General features: G+C 38.9%; 2 protein-coding genes and 1 long non-coding RNA gene across 4 annotated transcripts in view; 2 read left to right on the top strand and 1 right to left on the bottom strand.

Annotated features, from left to right (window-relative positions):
- The window catches only part of LOC148186816 (uncharacterized), an 86124-nt gene extending 68479 nt beyond the window's left edge, over positions 1–17645 (bottom strand). For both annotated transcript variants that reach the window (XR_015779084.1, XR_015779085.1), the window contains exons 1-2: positions 17271–17645; positions 8219–8352 (exon numbers count right to left, since the gene is read on the bottom strand). This is a non-coding gene — a long non-coding RNA (uncharacterized LOC148186816). The remainder of the gene's footprint in view (positions 1–8218; positions 8353–17270) is intronic.
- elovl4b (ELOVL fatty acid elongase 4b) lies at positions 229–12202 on the top strand. The gene is made up of 7 exons (XM_088089206.1): positions 229–500; positions 3745–3836; positions 5255–5442; positions 6887–6967; positions 9442–9613; positions 9763–9890; positions 10851–12202. Exons 2-7 carry the CDS (start codon positions 3770–3772, stop codon positions 11127–11129), a joined length of 915 nt encoding a protein of 304 aa, XP_087945332.1. The 5' UTR covers positions 229–500; positions 3745–3769; the 3' UTR covers positions 11130–12202.
- A 932-nt stretch (positions 17646–18577) lies between the features above and the next one.
- Positions 18578–25309, top strand: mtcl3b (MTCL family member 3b). The gene is made up of 8 exons (XM_042504037.2): positions 18578–19788; positions 21063–21287; positions 21572–21730; positions 21887–21952; positions 22672–22941; positions 23026–23415; positions 24373–25035; positions 25169–25309. Exons 1-8 carry the CDS (start codon positions 19051–19053, stop codon positions 25277–25279), a joined length of 2622 nt encoding a protein of 873 aa, XP_042359971.2. The 5' UTR covers positions 18578–19050; the 3' UTR covers positions 25280–25309.
- Positions 25310–26231: the final 922 nt, after the last annotated feature.

Genomic DNA, 26231 nt, shown 5'->3' with positions numbered 1-26231 from the left:
GTTGCAATATTAGTTTTGCATCTATACACAAACAACACATAGCAGGAATTATATAAAAACGCTTGCATCGTTAAAAAAGTTAGTTTGATGGGTCACGTGCCATTTAATTAGTTATTTATCTGATAATAAAGGGAAACACCTAGTAATCGTCTTGTCACACAGAGCGCGCGCGCACGCACACGAGACACCAGAGTGAATTCCCGCATGCGCAATGCCATCTGGCTTCTCGGCGTCCAGCAGATTGAGGGAGAAGATGATGCGGCTGAGCGGCCGGCACGGACTGAATGCATAATTGGCCTATCTTAGTCATAGATTTTCACTTGCCTTGTCTTAGTTTCTTGCCAAATTGCTGTTTAATGTCGAACTATAAGCGGAGCGACGTAGAAAATAATTAGCAGTGACGGCAGCAGAAGAAAAAGAAGAGGAGCGAAGCAGTAACTGAGGGGAGTTGGGCATTAAATTGCACCGGATGTCATTACACGCTCTTAAATATCGAGGACGTAAGTAACGCTTTTTAACATTGTGTGTGTGCGCTAGGTTGTGGTAATTTTAACATGCTAAATGCCATTACTGATTTTACATAAAAAACAGCTCACTTCAAGCTTCTAGTCTTTTTTATATATATTTTTAGCTTAATTAATAAGCCTTGATGGAAAAGAGCCCAGCCCTATGTCCATGTCAGAGCAATTATTTATGGTCGAGAGACACTTTTCATATCGTTTTAAGACTTTATTAACGTTAATAACTGCTATTTTTACTATTAATTCGCTCCGAGCAGCCATCCACCTGTTAATCCTGGCACATTTAAATTACATTTGATTTAGGGAATGTTCTTTGTGTGACTTTTGTGTGGGTGTGACTTTTTTTTTAACCCTCTCCGAAGCTACAGTTTCTTTTTCCGTGATCCTCCCAGAGTGACTTGGAGAAAATGCATGACACTCCCTTCACCATAAATTAGTTGTTTGATTTTAAAGTCTTACACTGTGATTTCTGAAAGTTAATAGTTGAAATCTTGAAGTTGACAAAAAACCTTGCTTTTTCACATCTTGTCATGCATGGTAGTTTGTGCAAACAGTCCAAAATTAGGAAGTAAGTGATGAAATATAACTATTTTAACCTCAAATTTGGTTGTGCTTTTTTTTTTGGAAGCCTATGACCCGCGTACTGTGTTCAAGGACCATCAGAAATTTGAAAATCTAATAATCATTTCTGTTTTTACAGTTTCTATGTATGATAAATATTGTAATTTGGGTGATTTTAAAAAAATCTGTGGTAAAATAAATACAAAATACAGCCATTTACAGTTGTATGCCCCTCCCCTAAGCCAAAAGAAAAAACTTAAGTCCCTCCCCAGTGCTTCAAGAATATTTGACATGCCTCCCCCTTTTTGCACCACCCCCTTTTCTCTCATAAATAACAAACAGTCCCTTAACGCTACAAGCCCAGAGATAAAATTAGTGCAAATGCTTTTATTGGCTGTGGGAGTTTTTAGAAAAACACATTTTTTTAAATGTGTTATTATGGCAGAATTACAAGAGCAGTGTTATTCTAATAGTGTGCAAGTTTTATCCTCTATTTTTTTATTTTAATACATGAACAAGGCGTTTTTCAGTGTGTCATAGCACATGGAGGCAGATAACCATCAAACAGGCTTGTGGGTCGTTGGGCATTTGTACTTAGGGCTACATCTAAGCTCGTTGATCAATTGAATCTAAGCCTCTTGAGCGGTCCGAGCGAAACCTGCTGACACATGCGCCCCTGTCTTTTTGTGTGCGCACAAACCCGGTTAACCCTCTCTTATCAGATTTCCCTCTGCTGCCCACTCCAAACTAAACTAAACTCTAGGGGCGTGTTGTTATATGATATAGTCCTGCACAAAAAATTCTATTCTATTCTGCTGATTATCTAGTGCTCACACCCATGTGCAATATTGCACTAAATACTCAGCACTTTTCTGCCAGGAAATGCTCATTGGTGGACAGTAGTAACCACAGACAGAATGATTAATTATTTAAAGGACAGCTGATCTGATGCATCGGATTAATTATAGATAAATATGGAGACACCTGCTCTCAGCTCTCAGGTGGATAAGAAGTGTTTGTTATGTAATGCTGCTTAATTACAGTCAATGAGGTTCACATATCTCTCCTGAAGTACCATTTTACTATTTTTGTTTGCTTTTTTATGTCATACTTACTCCTGTTAGTGACTAAAAGAGGTTAATAGAGGAATTTTTTAAGTCTGTCTCTCTAGTCTCTCTGTATCTCTATCTATTTATCTAAAGCATCAGAAACGGAGATAACCAAATAACCAATTTCCTACAATCATCTCAAACTGTTGTGACTGGCCAGCAATCATAAGAATCAATGGAAAGTGCATTAACATCTTGTCAAGGCTAATGTTACATATTCCTTCAAATAATGTTAGAGAAGAGGGGCCTAATGTGGTCTTTCAGGATTTTTGCAGCAAAGAGTGTTATGGATAATATCAAACTTTATCCATTAATTCATAATGTGCTGTATAATTCATTTTTTATCATATAATGTGACAAGACTTAATACAAATCCCAGTGTAAAGGGCTCTTACTTGTGGAAGTTAGTTTCTGACTAGGGTTGCAACAATATGAAATTTTCATGGTACAATAATCCTCTCAGAAAATTTCACAGTATGAGAGTATACATTATTATAAAATTATAATTATAATTATCAGTTGCAAGGACCCTTAAATGCTTTAGTACTAAAAATATATATATATATATATTTATATATTTATGCCTTCGTGCCGTTCCTATATTAGAATTATGTTTTCAGGTTGTCCGTACGTACGAACAGAACATGTATGTACATCCATCCATTCAACACAATCTTGTGAACATGGTAACTCAAGTTATCAACACCTGGAGGGAATTTCTTGAATTTTAATAAAAGAATTCACTTGGACTCAACGGTGAGCTGATTAAAATTTGGTGTTCAAAGGTCAAGGTCACTGTGATCTTGCATCTGTCTAATTTTTGTGAACGCAATATCCGAAGATGCCCTTGAGGGAGTTTGCTCATATTTGGCACAAACATCCATTAGGACTCAAGAATGAACTGATGAGAATCTGGTGGTTGAAGGTCAAAGGTCAAGGTGACCACATAAAACTTGTTTTTTTTGCCATAACTCAGGAACCTTGGGCGTCCACCTTAAAACTGTGCTGACTGTATAGATCATCTGTGCTGCGGGGAGGTTGAAGATGTGTGTGAAGCATCCATGTTTAACAGAGATGGATGCAAACTGTAACTGCAACGGCATTATTTATAGTTTAAATGAAAGTATGTGTAAAAAGTCTTCTTTTTTAAAATAACTTAAATAAAGGTGAGATTCTCACATATTTTGCCATTTCAATCTTTTTGCAGTTGCAATTGCAGTTTTTTATTCCAACACAGTAGATAAGCAAATGTACACAGCATGATAACCATCGATTTTTAATACCACAATATACCTTGAAACCTAAATATTGCTGCAACCCTATTTCTGACAAGTGCAATCTTTGGGTTCAGTCTAGATATCTTTGGCCTGATGAACATGTGCACGTCAGTAATTGCAAGCTAATTATGGCACAGCTGTGTTTCAGTGGTTTAGTATCTCCTCATGCTACTAGTTACACTGATAGGATACGTATGGCCTGTAATTTAATTTAGGTGGCTCCTTTCACTGACTCCCTTGCCTCTTTCTCTCCGTCTGTCTCTCTTCCTGCCACAGTATAATCAGGACCAAAGGCAGAGCCATGGAGGTTGTAACACATCTGGTGAATGACACTGTAGAATTTTACAAATGGGGCCTTACTATAGCAGGTAAGATCTTTACAATCACTTGTTTCTAAATCACACACGGCATGTCACTTCTGATGTGTGACTGTTGGTTACGATTGTCAAAGAAATTATCAGGTAAAACAGTATGAGTTATTGTGAGATTTTAGTCACCTGTTTACCTGTGGATACAGAAGAGTACACAGAAAAGTGTCCACTTTGACCATGTTGTCTTTCGTGAAGTGTTCAAAAAAAGTCAGCATATCTAATAAGTGCATAAAATTTTCATTCCACTTATTTATTTTTTGAGTTACAGGTGAACCTTTTAATTTTTAAAGAAGATAACTAGCAAATATTGATAAATAGCTCTTTTTAAATGCATTTTTGGAAGGGATTTTTGCCTTTATTTGACAAATGACAAGAGTAGACTGGAAACAGGGGAAAGAGTGAGGGCTATAATATGCAGCAAGATCCCAAGGCTGGAACTGAACCTGGGACGTTGCAGAAACATGGCATGTGGTGCAACCACTCAGCAACCAAGGCCCCCGTATATTACGCATTTTAAACAGTACTAATTTCTCAGTGACCAAAATGTACATATTACTTAACTTTATGATTATTATTTCCGTAAAGATATTATATACATAAACTGATTTGACTTTATAGATTACCTTCTTTTTATATTTTTAAAGGTGCTTTTTATAAAACATACCTGACTACTACTGAAAATTAAAAACTCAAAAGTTAAAAACTGGCAAAACTTATTTATTTAGACATCTGAAATCTGCTTAATTTGTTTAGCAGACCCTGAAGGATTTAGTTTTCTTTTTTTTTCCTTTGCCTGCATTTTGTTTATTTATTTTATTTGTAGTACAATTTTTTAACATCTTTTTAATATCTAGAAGGTACATAATCAATATAATAAATGTATTAAATAAAGTTAAATTAAAAAAAACCTTGATATGTACATGCATTTTTTTTTATAATAACTTATATGGCAGATCAAGGTTGAACCAGAAAGCAGCAACAGGTAATTTGTGCAGTAATTTTAAGATGCTGTTTGTTTTCACCCCCAAAGTTTAAATAAAATGGTCAAACTGGGAAGTTACATGAAAAAACTTATATTTGGCATCCTGTGCACTGTCCCTGCATCTTTACAATAAGGCTGGTTAGTAAACATGAATAATGTCAACAGAAGCAAAAGGGAAAAACTGTAGAAAGTATGTTATAAAAGCACTGGATTTCACTTGATTTTTTTCCTTCAGCTGATTATAAAATGCAATTATGTAATTGTCATGCAAGGCTCTCCTGATACACTTATGTCACACTAAAATGTCATGCGTTGGATAAAGGTTTAGGGTGTGTATGTTTTATAGCTATGTGGGCGCTAACTGTACAAATTAAGCCTAAAACCATATGCATGACATGTGTTCACCTATGAAATGAACCGTTTTTTCCTCCAGACAAGAGGGTGGAGAACTGGCCAATGATGTCATCTCCCGTCCCCACTTTGGCCATCAGCTGCCTGTACCTGCTCTTCCTGTGGGCGGGGCCTAGATACATGCAGGACCGCCAGCCCTATGTACTCAGGAAGACCCTCATAGTCTACAACTTCAGCATGGTGGTACTCAACTTCTACATCGCCAAAGAGGTAAACACATGGATATAACTTCAAGGATTACAGTAGTAATACATACATACTTTTTTTTGGCAGGCAATGACGTGGAAACTACGTAATAAGATCCTAATAAATTCAGCCAATACCAGTGTTACCGAATGATTTCCTCTCATGCCACATGCAAGAAACAAGATGATTCAATCTTTAAACTTAAATTTGAATATTAAATGCAGAGACATTTTACACATTACCATTATCAGGCATAAAACCACTGAGTACTAAGTTTACTATATTAGACTGCCGTACGGTTGAGCGATTTGTTAAAAATTTCCAACCAGCCACTACCAGCACAACAAAGAATTACTGCTATATTAGCTCATGTATAATATTATATATATATATATATATATATATATATATATGTGTATCGCGTTATAGACTAAAAATATTGCAATATTATTTTAAAGGCATATCGCCCAGCCCTATTCTGGGCAATAAAAAGTAAATCTCTCATACGCAGCATTGTAAATATTTAATTTTAGTAATGTTATGTCCTATATAACACTGTCGACCCTAAATTAATCTTCTATAGTGTCCAGTATGTCCAATTTTTCTAATCATCCTGTTCAACACTTGAGTCAGCCTTGGGCATACAGCTCGGCTGGTTCGAACCTCCACTACATGGAAACTCTTGCAATTTATTTTTAGAAAACTTCACATCGGACATCACTTCTATTTTACACTTGCCCATTCAGAAAATGGAGCGAGGCGTTGAGCCCTGATTCTCCTGTCCCCCTCAGCTTCCTTCTTGAGCAGCAACTCTTACCCACACACAGAGGCAGACCATTAAATTAGCGAAATAGGATTACCAAATTGGCCACAAATTGCCCAAAATAGCAAATGTACTCAGTCAGTAGTTGATATATTTGTACACTTGCAGAAACCTTACTCTGTAGGTCTAACAGGTTACCAAAAAACATTAACTTAATAAACTATTGAAACGCTTGCGTAACGCCAGCTAATAATTCATGTTTAATGTGCTTGTAACTAACACAAAATGCACAAAAAGGCCAACAACTAATCAGTTAATTGAGAAAATAATCAATAGACTAATCAACAATTAATACAGTCCTACTTTATATATTTTCTCAACCAAGTAATTGTGCATTTGATCACCTTGTTTATAGTTTGTAATGTAGAATATGCATTTGCAATACCTGCAGTTTCTGCAGTATGCAGATTCTGCTGAAGCAATGATCTCCAGTCGCTGAGGTGTAAGAGTTCTTAGCTGTTCCTAACAACCTGCTGGTTTTATAGAAAACTCAAAACTTGTTGGGAAAACATCCTTTTTTTGCAAAACAGTTTATCAACAGGGATTACATGTGTTCACTGCAGTTGCTTTTTCCATATCTTGGGAAATATTAGCCATTTTTCTCTCAGCCTCTTTCTGACTTTGTGGTTTCTTTCTTCTCATCAGCTTCTACTAGGCTCTAGAGCAGCCGGGTACAGTTACCTCTGTCAGCCTGTCAACTACTCCAATGATGTCAATGAAGTCAGGGTAAGCTTCCTTCAATACACACATCACCGCCACACACAAACTTTCATGGGGAAACCTCAAGGAGATCTGTGCATTTAGTTTTGTCAGGGGGGTTAAAGGAGGAAAGAGTTTATATCTGTCGTGATTTCAGGACAAACAGGGTGTGGCCAGCACTCAGATAGGCGGGATTATTCGGTCTCACCACCGTAACACTCCACCCTTAGCTCCACCCTTTGGGCCTTGCTCTTTCATGGTGGCATGATGCCACACCAACTCGGCTTAGAGAGCAACCATGTGTACTATGTGCATGTGTTTATCAGGCCGGTAGAAAGGAAGAGTCAGGGTGGACTGTATAGAGACAGAGCGCAACAGTCCATCACTCTTCACTGATTTTGTACTGCATGAAGGTGCCACCTTGTCATTTATGTCTGTTACCAAACAACAACAAAAATGTCCCAATGTGGTGGGATGCACTACCAGCAGTGTAAAAAACTGCGCGTTCAAGAGAACAAAAGTGGATACAGATGTGAGGCATCAGCAGGGAGTGGGATCCTGACACTCAGTATGCTGTGTACAGCAAGCGTTTTGCTAATTTGATCAGAGACACCATAGAGGTTGAGGCTAATCAAGCTAAACAAAGCCTGGTTTTGTTGCTTTGTTGAGGTATGTCACCTCTGGCCATTTATTGGCATCATTTCTCAAAGATAATCAAGGGATGCTGAGCCGGACCAACAATTTTGAGTTTGTCAATATAACTTTCCTTCTCTAGTAGACATAAGGTGCTAAAATGAACATTTGACTTGCTGAAATCTAATGTTTTTAGTAGAGTCAGACCGATGTATTAGTGGGGCGATTTTATCAGTCGATATGGGCCCATCACAGATATATTGATATTGGATAATATGTTGTCCAATATGCACCATATAATAAGAAAGAGACGCTTAGAGTAATTTAGAATAATCAAATTCCCAATATAGTTTATTGCTTCAGTTACAATCAAATTTAGCTATAAAATACCCTGCCACCATTACATTTTCTTTGTCAGAGGTATTTATAACCATATCTGAGGGATAATGGCATTGCCTCATTGCATAAATAAATAATGTTGGCCAATATTTAAATATTGGAATTTTTTTACTCCCCAATATATGTATCAGCCACAAAAATCCAGTATTGTTTGGGCTAGTCAATATCTCACCCCTCAGTTGCATATTGTGACATCACTAGTGTTTTAACAGTAGCATCAACACATATCAAAAATGTTTACATTACCAGAGAAATGTACGCAGGAAGGGATGTCTGTGTTGTTGATGTTGCGGGTTGTTCTCACTGGAGGACGTTTGTAGGTGGAACTTCCCTTGATGAGTGTTTCCTGAACAGGGAGTCAGGAGTACTTCTCACATACACTGTAGAACAAACCACAGCTTTAGAATGGAGAAAACACACGTTTAATAGTGACCACGTTTGCAATATACAGTCAACACACTACAACTGCAGGAAATATACGGTTTATCACACAGTTACTTCAAATGTATGATATCTGAGTGACAAAGTAGTCTGCACACTACCCTCACGTTATGCTATTAATCCTACAGGTATGATGTTACTTAACGCGTATGTTTTCACCTTAATGATTTACTTTAATTTTATTTTTTTAACTGCAAAACATGAAGATTTAGTTTTGTGTTTTAGTATTTTGGTCATTTTTTTTTTTTAAACCTTGTTCTTACATGTATTAATAAAAAACTGGGGCTGTTCCTAATGACTCATTTTAAACTTATAAAGTAATTTTAAAGTAAAAACCCTTTGAAAACAGTCAAAACTGAGCACAAATAATTTTTTAAGGTTAACCGCTGTCCAAAAAATGATTACTTATATTATAAAAGCAATTTGTCGTCATTGGTCACATTTTTCAATAACCAAATCGTATTAAAAATGCTGCTGAAATGTGTGGCACTCTGCATTGTGAATTATGAGCATTTCACATTGTCTTAAAAAACACAACAAATTACTAAATGAAATAAAAATACTGTAAAGCCATGCTAGTTTTAGTTTCCGACTAACAAACTTGCTACTTGCTAAATTATCCGGGTTTGTTCAATTTTTCCTTTTTTTTTTGCATTGTTAACATTCTGTAATTTTAATGTGTGTGTGTTAATAAAATAATAATTTTAATAATTACTATTTCTGGTGCCAACCAGTAATAGTAGCAACTTTAAATCAACTAGTTGACTAATTTCGCACATCCTTGATATAAACTGCTGTCTGCTGTTGTAATTATTCAGTTCTTTAATCAACTATCCTACGTGACTGTAATTAGATAGAGGCTTTAAAGGGCTGATAATTCAGACCTTCAAGTGACTCTAATGAAGACTACACCAGCGTCTGCACATTGTAGGTGCAGTCTTAAGCTGTTATCCATCAAAGATGGTATCGCATACAGATCTGCCACCGCAAGCTGCAATAATTAACTCCTTCCTGTTTCTTGTCTTCAGATAGCATCTGCTCTCTGGTGGTACTACATCTCCAAAGGAGTGGAATTCCTGGACACAGTCTTTTTCATCCTGAGGAAGAAGTTCAATCAGGTCAGCTTCCTCCACGTCTACCATCACTGCACCATGTTCATCCTTTGGTGGATCGGCATCAAATGGGTCCCCGGCGGACAATGTGAGTATATGGATCTTGACAAATCAGCTGCCAAATTCTTTAGATTGCTCTTGGCTTTGTGCCAAATGAGATTTAGTTTCACGCTAGCTATTTAGTAATAACATGATCTCCAACATCTAATACAAATTTAACTCTTTGTGTTTCTGCAGCATTTTTTGGTGCAACCATCAACTCTTCCATCCATGTCCTCATGTACGGTTACTATGGCCTGGCAGCTTTGGGACCTCAGATGCAAAAGTACCTCTGGTGGAAGAAATACCTCACCATTATTCAGATGGTGGGTATAACTTTATGGCTTTCTTTTTACGGGGGTTTTTGGGTGCTGTAAATAACTGTAGACATGAGTATAGTAGAGTGGTGCAGGAATGAGTCCTGTTAGTATGCCACAGAGCTTATTTTCAATCCAAAACCCAATGGAAAAATCCAATTGGCTTTTTTTTGAGGGAACCAGGGCAATGTTTAGCTCCAGGTTGGCCTACAGAAAAACAACATCCCTGCAGTGCTCTATTGGCTGTCATGCTCCAACCCAAAGCATGGCACGTATTTTTGTCAATTGGGGCTGGGTATCATTTAAAAAATGATGATACCAGTAGAAATACCAGTACCCTTAAAGTGATATCAATACCTATGGAGTATTTCATTCCATATCCATAATGTGGATGAAGCGGCGTCTTCATTCACTTTTAATTGTTTTGGTGGCATCTTGGCACACTGAACTGCCTACTCAATCAAATACACCACAATGGGTCTTAGCTAACTGTAAGCATCATATGGCTAACGTTATCTAATGATTAATAACGACAGAGTAAAGCCGTTTCGGGTGTCAGTGTGCCTTTGTTGGGATCATAAACGGTTCAGTGTTGGATGTAAGGCGTCATTTTAACTATTGGTAGCACTGGTAAACAACAAATGACATGTACTTATGTAGTCAGACCAAAACACCAATCCAAAATGTCAGAAATTAGTGGTCAATTAGTGGCTACTTAGATCTTAAAACAATCGCACACACTCACATAACAGTGGTACAGCTAGGGAGCAATTTGAGGTTCAGTATCTTGCCCAGGGATACTTCAACATATTTACTGAAGGAGCGTGGGATCAAACCACCAACCTTCCAAATGGTGGATGACCCGCTCTACCTCCTAAGCCACAGCCGCCTCCAACAATCAACTATCTTTCTCCTGAATTGCGTACTACACTTTTTTCATCATGTGTAAACATTTTGTGTGTTTAACAGATCCAGTTCCATGTGACCATCGGCCATGCAGGTCACTCCCTCTACACAGGCTGTCCGTTCCCCGCTTGGATGCAGTGGGCTCTGATTGGCTACGCCGTCACCTTCATCATCCTCTTTGCCAACTTCTATTACCACGCTTACCGACGCAAACCTTCCTCCACGCAGAAGGGAGGCAAGCCCGTTGCAAACGGCACTTCTACGGTATCTAACGGTCACAGCAAAGCGGAGGAAGTGGATAACGGGAAGAGGCAAAAGAAAGGAAGAGCAAAAAGGGAGTAAAGCATGAGGAGGGGCCTGCGTGGCAATTAAAGGAAAGAGGACAGTTGTTTTAAGGGCCAGAGAAGGAGGGAGGGTAGGGAAGGGAAGGGATAAACAGAAACCAGACCGGCTTCATCATCCCTGCTGATAATATAGAAGGATGTGATTTGTGACCAACTTGGAGAGGTGAAAGGGTAGAAGTGTGTGTTTGTGTCTGTATGGGGGTTTGAGAGGAAGAGAGGGGTGTTGGTTGTCTTTTAAACAGTTTTTTTTTTCAATATCAAGAAAAGCAAGATGCTGATCATGTAGGCTCCATGCTCTGCTGTCCAACCGCATTTTGGACCATAACAGGACCAAACTATTAAAGGACCTACAAGCTGCTCAGCATCCACTAACTTATCAACCAAAATTCACCTCCAACTTTTGTACTCTGGATTCCAGTATTGTTTTAACTGAAAGCTTAAATAGTGTTTAATATGCTAATTTATTTTCTAGTGCTCTGAGTTTTAATGAATTTAACTATTACCAACAAAACATGCAGATGTTTATACCAAAGTTCTTTTTTTCTTGGTCCGGGGGGCAAAGTTTTGTTTACGAACACTTAGAGCAAAGTTAGCGAACGGAAAAATCTCAATATGACATTCTCACAACTGCCATCTACTTTATCTACATAATCTACCAATTCAACACGTCATGGACTTTTTCTGCCGTCTGATTAACTGATATAACTGTGCTGCATTTACAGATTGACTATTTTCTTTGTGTTCATTGTAAATTAAAAAACCTGGTTGGGGGAGGGTGACTGTAGTTTCTTTTAGTATTTATGGAAATTTGTGGGTATCTTTGTTATAATATTTTTTTGTGGGTCCTCAAGATTTATTTCTTTTTGCTGTGCAACGTAGCCGAGGTGCAAGAAAAAGATTTGAAATTCAGCTCAATATTGTCTCACTGCCATGTAGGACTGAAGGGAAACTCCTCCTGAAAAGAGCTTTTTTTTTTTAAAGAAAACAAACGGTTATCTCATTGTCTTAAGAATGAAAGCGACACAGCTTCTGGCTGCACATGTAACTGAAATAAAGACAATGTCCCCCCACCCTCATAGATCAAGTATGTGTGTTTTTGTGAGCACAAGTTATTTGCAAAATCAGCTACTTTAACGCGATAGCAAATCAACATACAGGATCACCCATTGGGAACCTAATCTGGAGACGAAGCCTTCCCATTTCCTCTCTCTCCACGTTCCTCCACTTCCTTCATCCCTCTACCATCCCAGGATCTGCAGGATGGAAAGGTCTCTTCTAGGTGTGTGTGAGAGGCAGAGGTATGCTGCGTCTTTGGCCTGTCCAGACAGATCTGCCCTAATCTTTGGGGGTAAATTGGCTTTAGCTCCAAAAGAGCTTATTTCCACGTCACTCCATGAGTTACCGAGGAAAGCAGGTCACTGGAAGAGAAGCCTTTACTAATCTGCCACCAGGTTGCGACTGCAACTCTCAAACTGTATGGAGTAGTTCACATTTAGCTTTGATGTAGGGTTTATTTATTGTGCAAGTCACTCTAAAATACTTCCAAGTGATAAAAGTCAGGGCAAAAGAGATCTGCACTTTCTGGCCCCAAATAATTGTTGGTTTGTTTTTGGGTTTTTTTTTGGGTTTTTTTGACAAAATACAACCAAGTGGCATCTGTGCTGTGTATTTACCTCACCCTCTCATATTTTTCCACACACTCCACATCCATTTCTTCATTAGAAACACAACATCCCTTTGCTCTTTCACCACATTGTGGATTCACTAATGGCATCTATTAAATTATTCAACCACAATCTTTTTTCCCTTGTTGTCCAAAAGGCTCATATCACACCCTTTCTGTTTTTCATGCTTAGCCACTTTTTTCCCACATCCCCCTCCCTTCAATCTGCTGTATAGTGCACGCACTACTTTGCAGCCCTCTATCTTATCCCACTGCACCACCACCTGTCTCTTTGCACCCGCTGGCATCAGGGTGGAGGTGGAGGTGGAGGTGGAAGGAAGGAGGTCTCAGGGTGTAGATGTGAATGATAGACTGGATGAGATGAGTGAGAGGAGTATTTGTCCTCCATGGGGACATAGAGGGATCTAAGCCAGGGACTAAGAGGATTGCAGAAGAGCCAAGGCTTTTCTATCAAAGGCATTTAGAGCAGGTCACTATAACCTGCATCCCTGCTGCTGCAGGAATGTGCATACACATACCTGTATGCGCACACGTACTACAGAGCTTGGGCATATATTTGTGTGCAAGATTAACTAGTAAAGGCCTACTGCAGGTACACTTTGATGTACGTGTTAACACATCTCTAATATGCAACTGTATTAAGATATTATAGTAGCATAAAACAAACTGGTGCTTAAAAAACATGCTACGCTTAGATAGTTTGACCACGTGGAATGAAAGTCAGAAAATATATAATGAAAGTCTGAATATCTGTAATGGACCTTAAATACATGGAATTAACCTTAAATATATGGAATAAACCTATAGAATGAAAAAAAGTTTGGGTATATGGAGTGACAGTCAGAATATATGGAATAAACCTTAAATATATAGAATAAAACTTGAATATATAGAATGAAAGTTTGAGCATATGGAGAAACAGTTTTAATATATGGAATGAACTTTAAATATATGGAATAAAACTTGAATATATAGAATGAAAGTTTGACTATATAGAGTGACATTGTAAATATATTATATGGAACAAACCTTAAATATATATGGAATAAAGCTTTAGAATTAAAAAGTTTGGGTATATGGAGTGAGTTTGATTTTATGGAATGATGCTTAAATATAAGGAATAAAACTTGCATTGAATGAAAGTCAGAATAAATAGAAGAAACATCGGGATACACAGAAAACATAAAAGTTTGAATATAATTTATGAAAATTTGAATACATAGAATGAAAGTCAGAATTTGTAGGATTAGAGTTTGCTATGTGGAATTAAAGTTTAAATATATGGAATGAAACTTAAACAGCTTGACACACATAAGGTTGACAGTGTGTGTCTGTATTAATGTTTGCCTGATTGGTGGGAACTGTCTGGCCTGCGAGCTTCACTGCATTCAGACTTTCACAATGAAACAGTGAATACATTTCTCCATCAGTAAAACGGTACTGAATACAGTTTTGGCTCGAACATTTGCCAGGGTTTTAATTATCTCTGTTACTTAGGATGGATGATATTTAACTTGATGGCATCAGATTTAATTTAACATTCACAAGTTTCACTTAATACTGTCAAGTTGAATTCCATATATTCTGAATGCCATTAGTCATATATTCAAACTTTTTTTTCATATACTCAAACTTCTATTCTATACATTCAGGTTTCATTTCATATATTCAAACTTTCATGCTTTATATTAATTTTTTTCTATACCTATGTTCAAGCTTTATAACATATATTCAAAGTTCATTCCATATATTCAAACTTAAATTCAGTATCTCAAGTTTAAGTCCATATTTAAGGTTTACATCATATAGTCAAACTTTCACTCTATATTTCAAGCTAAAATTATATAACCATGGTTCATTTTTTATATTACAACTTTAATTCTATACATTTCAACTTTCATTTCATATATTCACCATATACTAGAACTTTCATTGTCTGAAACTAAATTCCATATATTTCAGGTTCAGTCCATATATTCAAACTTTCACACTATATTTCAAGTTTAATTCCATATAGTCATTTTTCCGTCCATATATATTTGAACTTTAATTCTCTACATTCTGACTTTTATTTCATATATTCAAGGTTTATTCAATATACTGTTATTCCATCATTGTCTCACCAAATCTCAGTGAGCCCTGGTACATGGAAGAATATGTACTTGATATATTTCTCCACTCTTTTATTCACGTTTTTCCTTTAATTTGTCCCCGTCTGCACAGGCCTATCATTAGCTGAGTGACCGCTAACTGGCCCACCCAGGGTGAGAGGGCCAGTTTGTTAAAGGGTGAAGGGTTAGTTTGCAGGGGTTAAATCTCTGCAAACCCGACCCGTCACTCATCTCATTAGCAATTATATGACTAAGGAGCTCATTCTAGCCTTACAGAGTGGAAACAGTCAGCGTTTTACTGGCTCTCCGTCTGTGTGGGACAGATTGCCCACAGAGCTTGTGCAGACTCAGTTTTATGTGTGGAGGGCACCCTCTGCTGGGCTACAGTACATTTACAAGACATTAGATGTAGGAGGAAAAGTGGGTGAGCCAGATGGTATGTACAGGCGGACAATATTTTAGGTATTAAATTCAGAGATAGCAAGTTTTTTGGGGGAAAAACATGAATTAAAGTGAGAAACTGTCTTTGTAAATGTACTTGTTTATACTGTATGCATCACTACATGAATTGCACAATATAAATTAAAATGAGGGCATCCAGGTAACATCTGCATCCTTACAGTATTTCATTTTAAGGTCCTGTACTGTAAAGAGGTACTGAACTGGAATCCACATTTATGCTGCATATGTTTTAAAAAATTATGCCCAAAGGGGAATTCCACCAATTAAGCATTGTTTAAATGAGCTGGGGGGATTTACAAGTGACAGATTTAAAAATATAGAGATGGTCAAACTCATAGTATAAGAGGCTAAAATAGTCCAACTTTTAGTCCGGTCAAGCTCCAAAGACATTGAATCTTACAATTACCATTATGCAATATTATGTTTTTTTATTAAGACCCTGGCAAATGCCCACATTTTATTTGTTTTGTATATCAGAGTATTTTTACTGTAACAACATTTAAATTTCAGAATAAATACATTTGTATATGTACTGAAGGTAGGAGGAGGAAAAAAAGTTGTGGCTTTTTCTTGTACAATTAATTCTGTAATTAGTCAATTCTACATAAACTAGAATTGATGGATGGACTCCAAGATAGTTTTTCACCCTTTTTTAAATAAAGAAGTGCAACAATATGGCACCTCATTAAGAGGCCTTCAGAATTACAGGGCAATTAAGACTAAGCGTTTGATGTATTTTATACATTATCTTGAATTTCTATTATTTTCTCATGTGAATTACCTAGTTAAATATGTAATAAATAATATAAATATATCAGTTACTAAGTATTAGATGTCAAGAAATCTAACTCATTATATTTCATAATTTAAATTTAAAATAGAAAAATGCAGAGAAATAGGCTATACGAAAATAGGGCATGCCTTGACCGAAAACATGCAAAACAGCAGAAAGAATATTTTGTTCTACATGTAAAGTTTTAATTGAAAAGAATATATTTGGATGTAACCCCTTTGTAGTCACCAATATTTTTTAAGTCACTGGAATTTAATGACATTTTAATGTGACATATTTTATAATTAGGGTTGCTGATGCTAAATTTGATAACATAAAATTTAATTGACATTCTCGAGTTTCACTTAATATTCACAGAATTTACTTCATATCAGAGTGCACTACTTCATATATTTTGACTGCTATTTATCATATATTCAAAAATGTTTATATTCCAAACTTTTACTCTATACATTCAAATTTAATTTCATATATCCATGGGCCATTACATATATTACATTACATATTTTCATTGTCTATGTTTAAGTTTTAAACTTAAATATAGGCAAACATTCACTCACATTCAAGTTTAATTTCATACATTCAAGGTTAACTTCATATATTCATGGTTCATTCCATGAACATGTGAAAATATGTAATTTAATTACAAACTTTTTTTCAGTAGCCTAACTGTACTAGATTATAAGTATATTCAATTACATTTAAAGAATAAATAAATAATAAATGTCCACGTATATCAAATGTTCCAAGTTCTTAACACAGGCTTTTTGTTATAGGCAAAGGACGCTTTATTTATTTGTTTGTTTATTGATTGATTAGTTTATTTATACTTTATTTGTATTGTTACTGTATTTTATTTATGTAGTTAGTCAGTAAGACATCGGCGGCATTTCTTGCCATGACTGTGCCACCAAAACCTGGTATTTTAACACAAAACATGATCTTTTCCGAACCAAGTGGCGTTTGTGCTCAAACATAATGTGATGTTAACCACTGCGCTGTCAAAGCTAATGTTTCATATCCGCTACCAAAAATTGACACCCAGGATTGGTTTGGGTAGCTAGAGGAAAACGGATGTTGGCTACTTACATCGCTGTTTTAGTTGGCCCAAAAAGCGTGCCGTCTCCTTCTCTCTCCTCAGACTAAAATAGTCTCCGGACTACTTTCTGATATCTCCTTTTGAACGGCGCTCCTCGCTTTAACGGGACAACTCTTAACGCTGCGTGATCCGCTTCGTCATTAGCTGCTATAAAACTCCCTCCACATGTCCGTGTCCCCGCGAAGTCCCTCGCGCCCAACATATAAGGATTTAAAAAGCTGCTAAAAAACTGTCCGAGCAAATTTCTGGTCTTTCTCAGTCTGTCGGCGCTGTTTTATATTAGCTCTCGATGCCCAAGTTTACGTTAGCTACTCTACTACACCAGCTAACCCCGACCTCTGCACTTTAACCCGACGTGATGACGTAGTGACGTCAGAATGACTCAAATTCGCTCATTTTAAGTCAATTTTATTTATACAGCCCAGTATCACAAAACAGAGTTTTCCTCAGAGGGCTTTACAGCATACGACAACCTAGGCTCCTTATCGTATGTTGTTCAAAATGTAAAACAAATGTTGACATGAGTTATGGTAAGATAGTATTTACAGACTATGTTGTTCCAGACCTTTTCAATAGGGGGTGATGCTAATTTGGGGGGGCAGTCTACTAAAAGCCCAGTTTGGGGCTCCTCCGCCTGAAATTTTTAAGCATTAAACACTTAATTTCTTGTGTTCTGGTGAATGTTTATTCACACATTTTGCGTTTTCTGCACAAAAGTAGAAAAGGTAAAAAAAAATTTTAAAAAGTAGTAGTTCTATTCTCTTCTATTCTCACAAGCAACTAACCTCATAGTGGGCCCCAAAATACAACATAATAACATAATATTATTGTGCTTTTAAATGTGTTGCATGTGAATTTTGTGATAAAATGCATTGCAATATATTGCATTTTATTACCTTTTTTTAACTGCAAATTACAGTATGTCCCCAGAGAAATTCAAATTTCATCACTTTTTTTAGGTCATTTTCTTGTTTTTCTCTTTTTTTGTGCTTATTTATCTTGTAAACTTTTACTAATTTCACGTTAATCTTTGTGCCATGTCTTGTTTTTCATTGCCTTTTCCCAATGTTTCTGAAAAAAAATCAAACCACTTCTTTCATGTTTTTAAGGGTTAATCATAATCATGCCAATAAATACGGGAGACAGAAATAAAGCGGTGGGGGTGCATGGATGGGCTGTTTGTTGGGATATGGTTGTCTTCAGGGCTCCTGACAGATCTTCATCACATCTGTGGCCAGAGTGGGATTTCTCAGGAGGAGTGGCTGTTCCCTTCCTGGTTTGACGTACACCTGACGTCATATGGTCAGTGCCCCTGCAGTGCCTGGTGGTGCCCTGTGTGTCAGCGACTCTGTTTACTGCTCTGCGGTAAGAATTTACCAGTTATGTGGAGCTCTCTGTGAAAATGCATCGGTTTGGACTTTTGCTTTTATTTATTTATCTATTTATTTTATAAATTTGCGGGTATGCGTTTGTCGGTTCTGCAGGATGCAGTAAATATTTAATGGTCCTGGACAAAACAAACAGGCCTTTGTAAAGTTTAGACTGTGGGCAAGGATGAGGAGATCTAAAGCGGCATCTAGTGGCTTGTTGATAGGAAGCATCTTTTTCTAAATTCAAACTATATAGTTGTATGAACGTTATAATATAGTGAAATATAATTGTGGTTATGATGAAATAACAATTTGGTTTTGCAGTTGTGCAGCTTAATTTTTTTATATATATGATGAATAAGAAATTACAGCCTATGTTTGGAGTTTATTTCTGCAGAAAATGAGGGCTGCCGCCGGCGGCGCTGCAGATCCTCCATCATCATCAACATCATCAGGGGACAATAGCGCAGGGAGGAGGAGGAGGAGGCAGCACCGGGCTCCCTCACCGGCTACAGCCCAGGAAGGGAAGCGAGCTCCAAGACACCGAGGCAGGTCCAGATCCCCTCTTGCCGCAGGAAGGAGCATAAACAGCGGGGCGAGTCTGAGAGCTGCAGACGGCAGGGAGAGGGAGCCCGAGAGCCGCGGCGGAGCAGCTGTTCACCCGGATGGTGCTGAAGCTGGTGTAGTCAGACCAAACAGGGCGGATGCTGTCGGGGAAGATCCGACAGATTCATCATCATCGGCCCGTCGCTCCGCTTTGCGCCTGCCCTGCCTTAAAGGCGACTCCTCCCAGCGTTTGTTGACCGGCGGATCCTCATCGGAGAAAGGCAGGAGACCCGGGGAGGAGGCCGGCCGCACGGAGAGAAGGAGCGGCGAGTCTGCGGGCTGCGGCCTCGGTTTGGGTTTGTGGAGAGGAGGATGCTTACAGGCTGAACTCATCCACTTCCACCTGCACAAGAGACTGAGGAGAAGCGGGGCGAAGATGCAAAGCAAGAAGGGGATCATGGAGACGGAGGAGGCCGCGGTGGGAGAGCTGGAGCCGGCTGCAGAAGCCACAGAGGCGGGGTCCGTGACACAGCAGGACCAGGCCTTGGAAGAGGAGATGGAGAGACTGTTGGAGGAAAATGAAGATTTGAAGGTTTGATGCATGTTTATTTTTATGCAGGACGTTGCTTGAGAATCAGCTGGGGATTATTTAGAAAAGTGTAAAAATGCAGAGTGTCATCTAACCAAAATCCACCGCAAAACAGTCTTTTTTTCATTTTTGGATGGCAGAAAATAACACGTTTCCATGTTTTGTTGGGCTGCGGGCCCATTAACATCCTTATTGTTGACTGAATCTTGTTTGCAGTGTCACAGTTAACCCTTTGAAACCTGAGCAAATTGGCTTGATTTTTTGAAAACATGGTAAGCCAGCAATGAGCAACGAATGAAAAAATGACCCCAAAATCAGCAATAAATAATGAAAAGGTGCAAGAAAACTACCTGATAATTTGTTTTTGTTTTGTTTTGTTTTTTCAAAAAAGAAGAAAATAAAAAAGAAAATAGAAAAAAGGCAAACAAGACTTGGAAAATGCTCTTAATTATAATAATTCTGTACCATAATTTTAAATATGTTAACTATGGTAACTGTATTTTTTCCCAGTCTTTTTCTTATTTTCCCTCACACCTACATCTCATGTGATAAAACAATAAAAACTATATGTATACATATTTTTTAAAATTTTTAAAATCACTGTGTCATGTGCAGTGTGGCTTCTCTAACATTGTAAAAGATATACACATATAGAAATATGTAAAGTACATACAATCCCTAAAAGTATCATATAACATTTATATAGCACCCGTATAAATATATGTATGCACACATCTACATTACCTCTTTTCCCATGTTTTTGAAAGAAATCAAACCAATTTGAGTCCAAAGGTTTAAATACTTGTGAAAGGCATCTGAATGCAGCTCAAGAAAAGTAATGTCTCTCCAAGTTTCAAAGGGTTAAGTAAATAATTTATTTGCCTGCTAAACATCCTCCATGTCTCCACAGGACATAGAACTAAGACATGTTGGAAATACACTGGCCACAGATGACTAACTGGTTATTGATCACATTGGTATTGATCTGCAAGGATCAATGTTATCATGTGTTAAAATGAGGGACAACCAAGGGTGGGATTTTGCATGTTTGTATGTTGGCAGTTGCAGGAAATATCTACAGCAGAGAAGACATTGCGATAAAAAAAAAATACATTGAATTCAGATCATGATTTTAAACCACTTTTTTGACGATACTTGGCTTAAGTCCAAAACATCCATTACTGCCTCTGTGGAGTCAAAAGTCAGACTCTAAAACTCACAACAGCAGAGATTAAAAGCATAACTGTGACACATAATCTTCACTGTGCACCCACCAGTGTGAAATTGAGGAGATGAGGACCGAGATGGATGAGATGAGGGACACATTCTACGAAGAAGACACGTGTCAGCTGCAGGAGATGAGGCGTGAGCTGGAGAGGGCCAATAAAAACTGCCGGATCCTGCAGTACCGTCTGAGGAAGGCCGAGAGGAAGAGGCTGCGCTACGCCCAGACGGGAGAGATCGATGAGGAGCTGCTCAGGAGTCTGGAGCAGGACCTGAAGGTGCAGAGGGGAGGGGACGGTGCTCGGCTGTCATTGGGTCTGTCTGGGAGCAGTTCCAAGGATGTTTAGTCTCATTAATGTATGCAAGCTTTCAGTGTAATCACTGCCACAGATAAAAACACTGCTTTTTTTTCTAAGTCATTATGGTTGTTTGAAAGAGTTTGCAATGCCCAAAGATAGTAAAACTTAATAGTCAGTCATTAAATGTGAAGATAAAACAAGAAAATCACCACAGTAGGAGCGAAAATATAAAAAAATGACGTCACACTAACTATAAAATGCAGGTAGCGAAGGATGTGTCTGTGAGGCTGCACCACGAGCTGGAAAAGGTTGAGGAGAAGCGCACAAAGACAGAAGAGGAAAATGAAAAACTGAGACAGAAACTAATCGAGGTGGAAGTGACCAAACAAGCTCTGCAGAATGAACTAGACAAAACCAAAGAGGTAAGTAAACACTTAATAGACTTAAGAGATGTCTATTAAAAATGTAATTATGGTCCAATTTTATTCCCCTAAAAGCTGTTTATACATACAAGAAAAAAAGCAAAAAAATACATTAAGAATTCAAGCCTTATTTTTTCAATTTAATCAATTCAACAGTCTCAAAAGAGAAGAGGAAGCAAGGACATCCAGAAGACTGGAAAATCAGCACAGACTCCAACAGAGGTGAGGGGTTTTGATGAATAAAGAAATCACTTGTCATTTTTTTCCATTGCCCATTATGGTGAATATTTGTGAGAAGTGGTGGTATGAATATCCATGAAAGACATCTATTGTGAAAGTCAAGAGCGCTCACTCTGCAGCAAAATCTGGGGACCAAAACATCCCCAGAAGTACAATGCACAGCACACTGACCAGCAAAAAAAACAAAAAAACAAAAAATGACTGCTTGACTTAAAGCTGTCTCAGTTGACTGAGGGGTCTCCAACTGATGATTTGAATCTCAGTCCTACATTCTTCTTTTGACATTACATTGTACAATCAACATTTACATAATTATATTTTAAAGCAAAAAACTGACTTACAAAATACAGAGATCCTGCAGCTTACATCCTTACATAATGTTCAAGAAAGACATTTGCCTGTCACCTCTGGCTACAACAGGCTGAAACTCCAATCATATGAAAGAAAAGTGTATTTTTAATGAAAGCTGAGAGTTTGCAGAGCTCCAGGAATTACTTTAGACTTAATAGACCTCCAACATCCTGGTCCAATGATAGATAACGTTTTGGCTCAGAAAGACTGTGCCACAAAATCTTCTCTTTAATCTTAAGTCTTCCGTCTTTACGTCTTATTGCAGAGATCAGCTTTGTGAACTTTAGGATTAGGTTTTAACTGTTCAATTCACTTCAGTATTTACAGTCTGTGTTTGCTCTTTGCTTCAGGAGGACAATGAGGACCTTAAGTGCCAGCTAGCTTTCATCAAGGAGGAAGCGGTGCTCATGAGAAAGAAGACGGCCAAGATTGACAAAGAGAAGGACCGTCTGGAGCAAGAGCTGCAGAAGTACCGCTCATTCTATGGGGAACTGGACAGCACCCATCCCAAAGGAGAAGCTGGGGGTCCGCCCACCACCCGTGAATCAGAGCTGAAGCTGCGGCTTCGCCTGGTGGAGGAGGAGGCCAACATCCTTGGGAGGAAAATAGTGGAGTTAGAGGTAAAAGCAGATGATGCTACATGGGTACGTTAGTGAAGAAATAACTCATTGGGAGTCATGAGTTTTTCTCCCTCTACCCCACAGGTTGAGAACCGTGGCCTGAGAGCCGAGCTCGACGACCTCCGTGGTGAAGGAGAGGGCGCTGGGAGCTCTGGGTGTGGAGCAATGGGTGGACCGGGTTCCGGGCGAGGCCTTGGTGATGACCTGACGGAGCTCCGACAGCAGCTGCAGCTGGTGGAGGATGAGGCGGAGCTGCTGAGGAGGAACCTGGCTGATGCTGAAGACCAAAACAAAAGAGTGACCGCCGAGCTGAACAAGTTACGGTTCAAAGCCGGCACCCACGAGGGAGGCGCCAGGCATGGGGGAGGAGCGGGAGGAGCTGCAGGAGGTGGAGCGATTGATGGAGCGAAGGCAGAAGTCCTGCAGGAGGAGTTGAAGGCGGCAAGGCTTCAGATCAATGACCTAAGTGGCAAGGTATGACCAGACGATTGATAATACTGATATTCCAATAACTGCCAAAACAAAACGTAAAATATTCCATAATACTGTCTTCACTTTGCCCATAATACTGTCTTTACTTTGCCGTTTCTGGATCATATTTGTATTTTGGGGGTTTACATGCTTTGATGTTCAAACACATCATGTGTCTCATACTGCCCTCTGCTGCAGCACCTCTGTCTGAGCTTATGTCCAGCCTCACCAGAAGCCCAGTCTGCTCTGATTGGTCAGCTGGCTCTCTCTCTGTGCACATTCGATTTGTTATATTGTGATGTCATCAAGTTACGGAAATAAACACTGAAATTCAAACGAGCTGTTTCAGGCAGCTTGGGAGCTTTTGTGAGAGAGAGCTCCGTTTGGTTTGAACTTTGGGCTTTAATACTTAGGAGACCTTTTATAAGCATAAAAATGCTACACAAAACAATAAAGAAAAGGGGAAAACCCAAAAAGCATAAAAGGTCCCCTTTAAGTCACAATACAGTATTATTGCGATCTTAAGTGTTGCAAAATGCTGAGTATTGTGACAAGAAATATTGCAATTTGTTACTTTTTAATATGCAAATTATGTCCCCAAAGGAAAACTTTGTCAACTTCAGTTTTCATCTAAGATAAAGTTTTCAGTCTGTTCATCTAACTTCTTAATAACAGCAAAATGTATCTACTGGACTGTAACAGCAATTAATTTTATTATCCTAGTAGGCTACCAAAAGTTTAGTTTGTATCTGCAATGTTAATATTTTATATAATGAAAAAAAAGGATACGAGTGATACGATATTGTCACGCAAAAATACTGTGATACTAATTGGTATGGTTGTTCCATGTTGGTGGAAAGGTCAAGGATCACCAAAGTGACTTTGCCGTCCATAGTGCCATGTTGCCATGTGTCCTATTGATAAACCTTATTACTGTAACATCTCTTTGTCTTTGTTCAGGTGATGCAGCTGCAGTACGAAAACCGCGTGCTCCTCTCCAACATGCAGCGCTACGACCTGGCCTCCCACCTCTCCCTGCGTCCCAGCCCGCGGGACAGCGACGCAGAGAGCGATGCCGGCGGTGTGACGAGCGGTCGCCGCGAGAGTGACGAAGACTCCAACTCTTCCCGCCTCCTCCCACCACACCGCAAACGTGAGGGCCCTGTAGGCGGGGAAAGTGACTCCGATGAGGTCAGAAACAACAACGGAAGTAGCCGTTGCCTGACACCCACACGCGGCCTCTACACACCCACGGGGCCAGAGGGCGCCGCCTCCTCCGCCTTGGCCCGCTTCCTGCCCGGTGGCCGGTGCAGCCTGCGTGAAAGGCAGCAAATGACTGACATCCGTTTGGAAGCGGAGAGGCTTGTCCGGACCATCGACCGCCTCATCGCTGACACGGCCACCATCATCTCAGAGGCGAGGGTGTACGTGTCAAACGGTGACCTGATGTTCGGGAGAGGAGGAGAGGAGGGTGGAGAGGAGGATGGGAGCAGGATCAGGGAGCATGAGCTGCTGTATCGCATCAATGCTCAGATGAAGGCCTTCAGGAAAGAGCTGCAGACCTTCATCGACAGACTGGATGTGCCGAGGCCCGAGGACAGGGAGGCAGAGGAGCCGCTGTCGGTGAGACTGTAATTAAAAAACGCTCATAAGTTGTTTTTAAAATGTCTCAAACAGATTAACGCTGATTCTCTTTCTTCCCTTTTCTCACTAAATCCAACCTCTTGGTTCACCGCTCCACTCTTCCTCCGCCCAGATGTTCCAGCCGATCATTTTGCTCATCCTCATACTTGTGTTATTCTCCTCCCTCTCTTACGCCACCATCTTTAAACTAGTCTTTCTTTTTACGCTCTTCTTTGTTCTGTGATGTACGCCTCCCTTAATTCACACATCGTCCCTCGTTTGTTTTTGCTCTGTCGTTTTTCATTCCTCCCCGCATCATTTGTTGCCAAGGTAACCAAAAAAAAGCACAGGAAAAGCTCAGCACTTGCCGAGGCTGCAGTCACATTCAGAAGAGTGTGACTTGATTCAACACTGGAGTTGACATTATCCACAACACATCACTGTCCACATCAGACCCTGGAGAAGGTGAGTTACAATGTGCATCTGTGCTCAGTAACACCAGTGTTTCAGTTTGGACCCCATTTAAAAGGAGCAGTGACAACAATCAACAAAAGGGCATGTAATATGTCCTCTGTGTGAGGAAATTTTGGTAATTTCAGGATGTATGTTTGAACCATTAATACATTTAATACATTGCAGGTGCCAGCTGTTTAAACAGGATGGAAAATCCCAGAAAATTATAACGTTTTTCTCATTGTGCACCTGCAACCTGGAATAACATGCAAAACAATCTACCTCATTTTTATCCGTATACGGCAATTTGTTATTGTTTTTTTATTATTTTCTTTCTCTTTCTTTTTCTATTACTGCTCTCTGGCATTCATATTTAAGTCATAATTGCTAATCAGTGACCCTAGGGTCCTCATTAAGTGCTTATTATTTTCTGGAGCACAAATTTCTTGTGTTTTAGTTGAATTATCCTATTTCACTTCCAGCTGTTTTTGTTTTGGTTGATTTTATAATGTTTTTGAGCTAGTTTTCTGGTCATTTTCCTCATTGCCTTTTAATAATTTCTTTCAATTTTTAGAACATTTCTTGCCAAGTTGGTTGACTTTTCCCATGTTTTTTAAAAGAAATCGCACCAATTACCAGGGTTCAAAGGTTTTAATACTCGTGAAAGGCATACGGCTCACGGAAAGTGATTTCGCTCCAGGTTTCAAGTGGTTAAATTGCATTTAGTATCACCAGTAACCGCA

The sequence above is a fragment of the Plectropomus leopardus genome, chromosome 16 (assembly GCF_026936395.1).
Source record: "Plectropomus leopardus strain MGB_pleo_1.0 chromosome 16, ASM2693639v1, whole genome shotgun sequence".
Classification (NCBI taxonomy): Eukaryota; Metazoa; Chordata; class Actinopteri; order Perciformes; family Serranidae; genus Plectropomus; species Plectropomus leopardus.
Note: the sequence above shows the minus strand (reverse complement) of the source record. Positions and strands in the feature narration are given on the sequence as shown.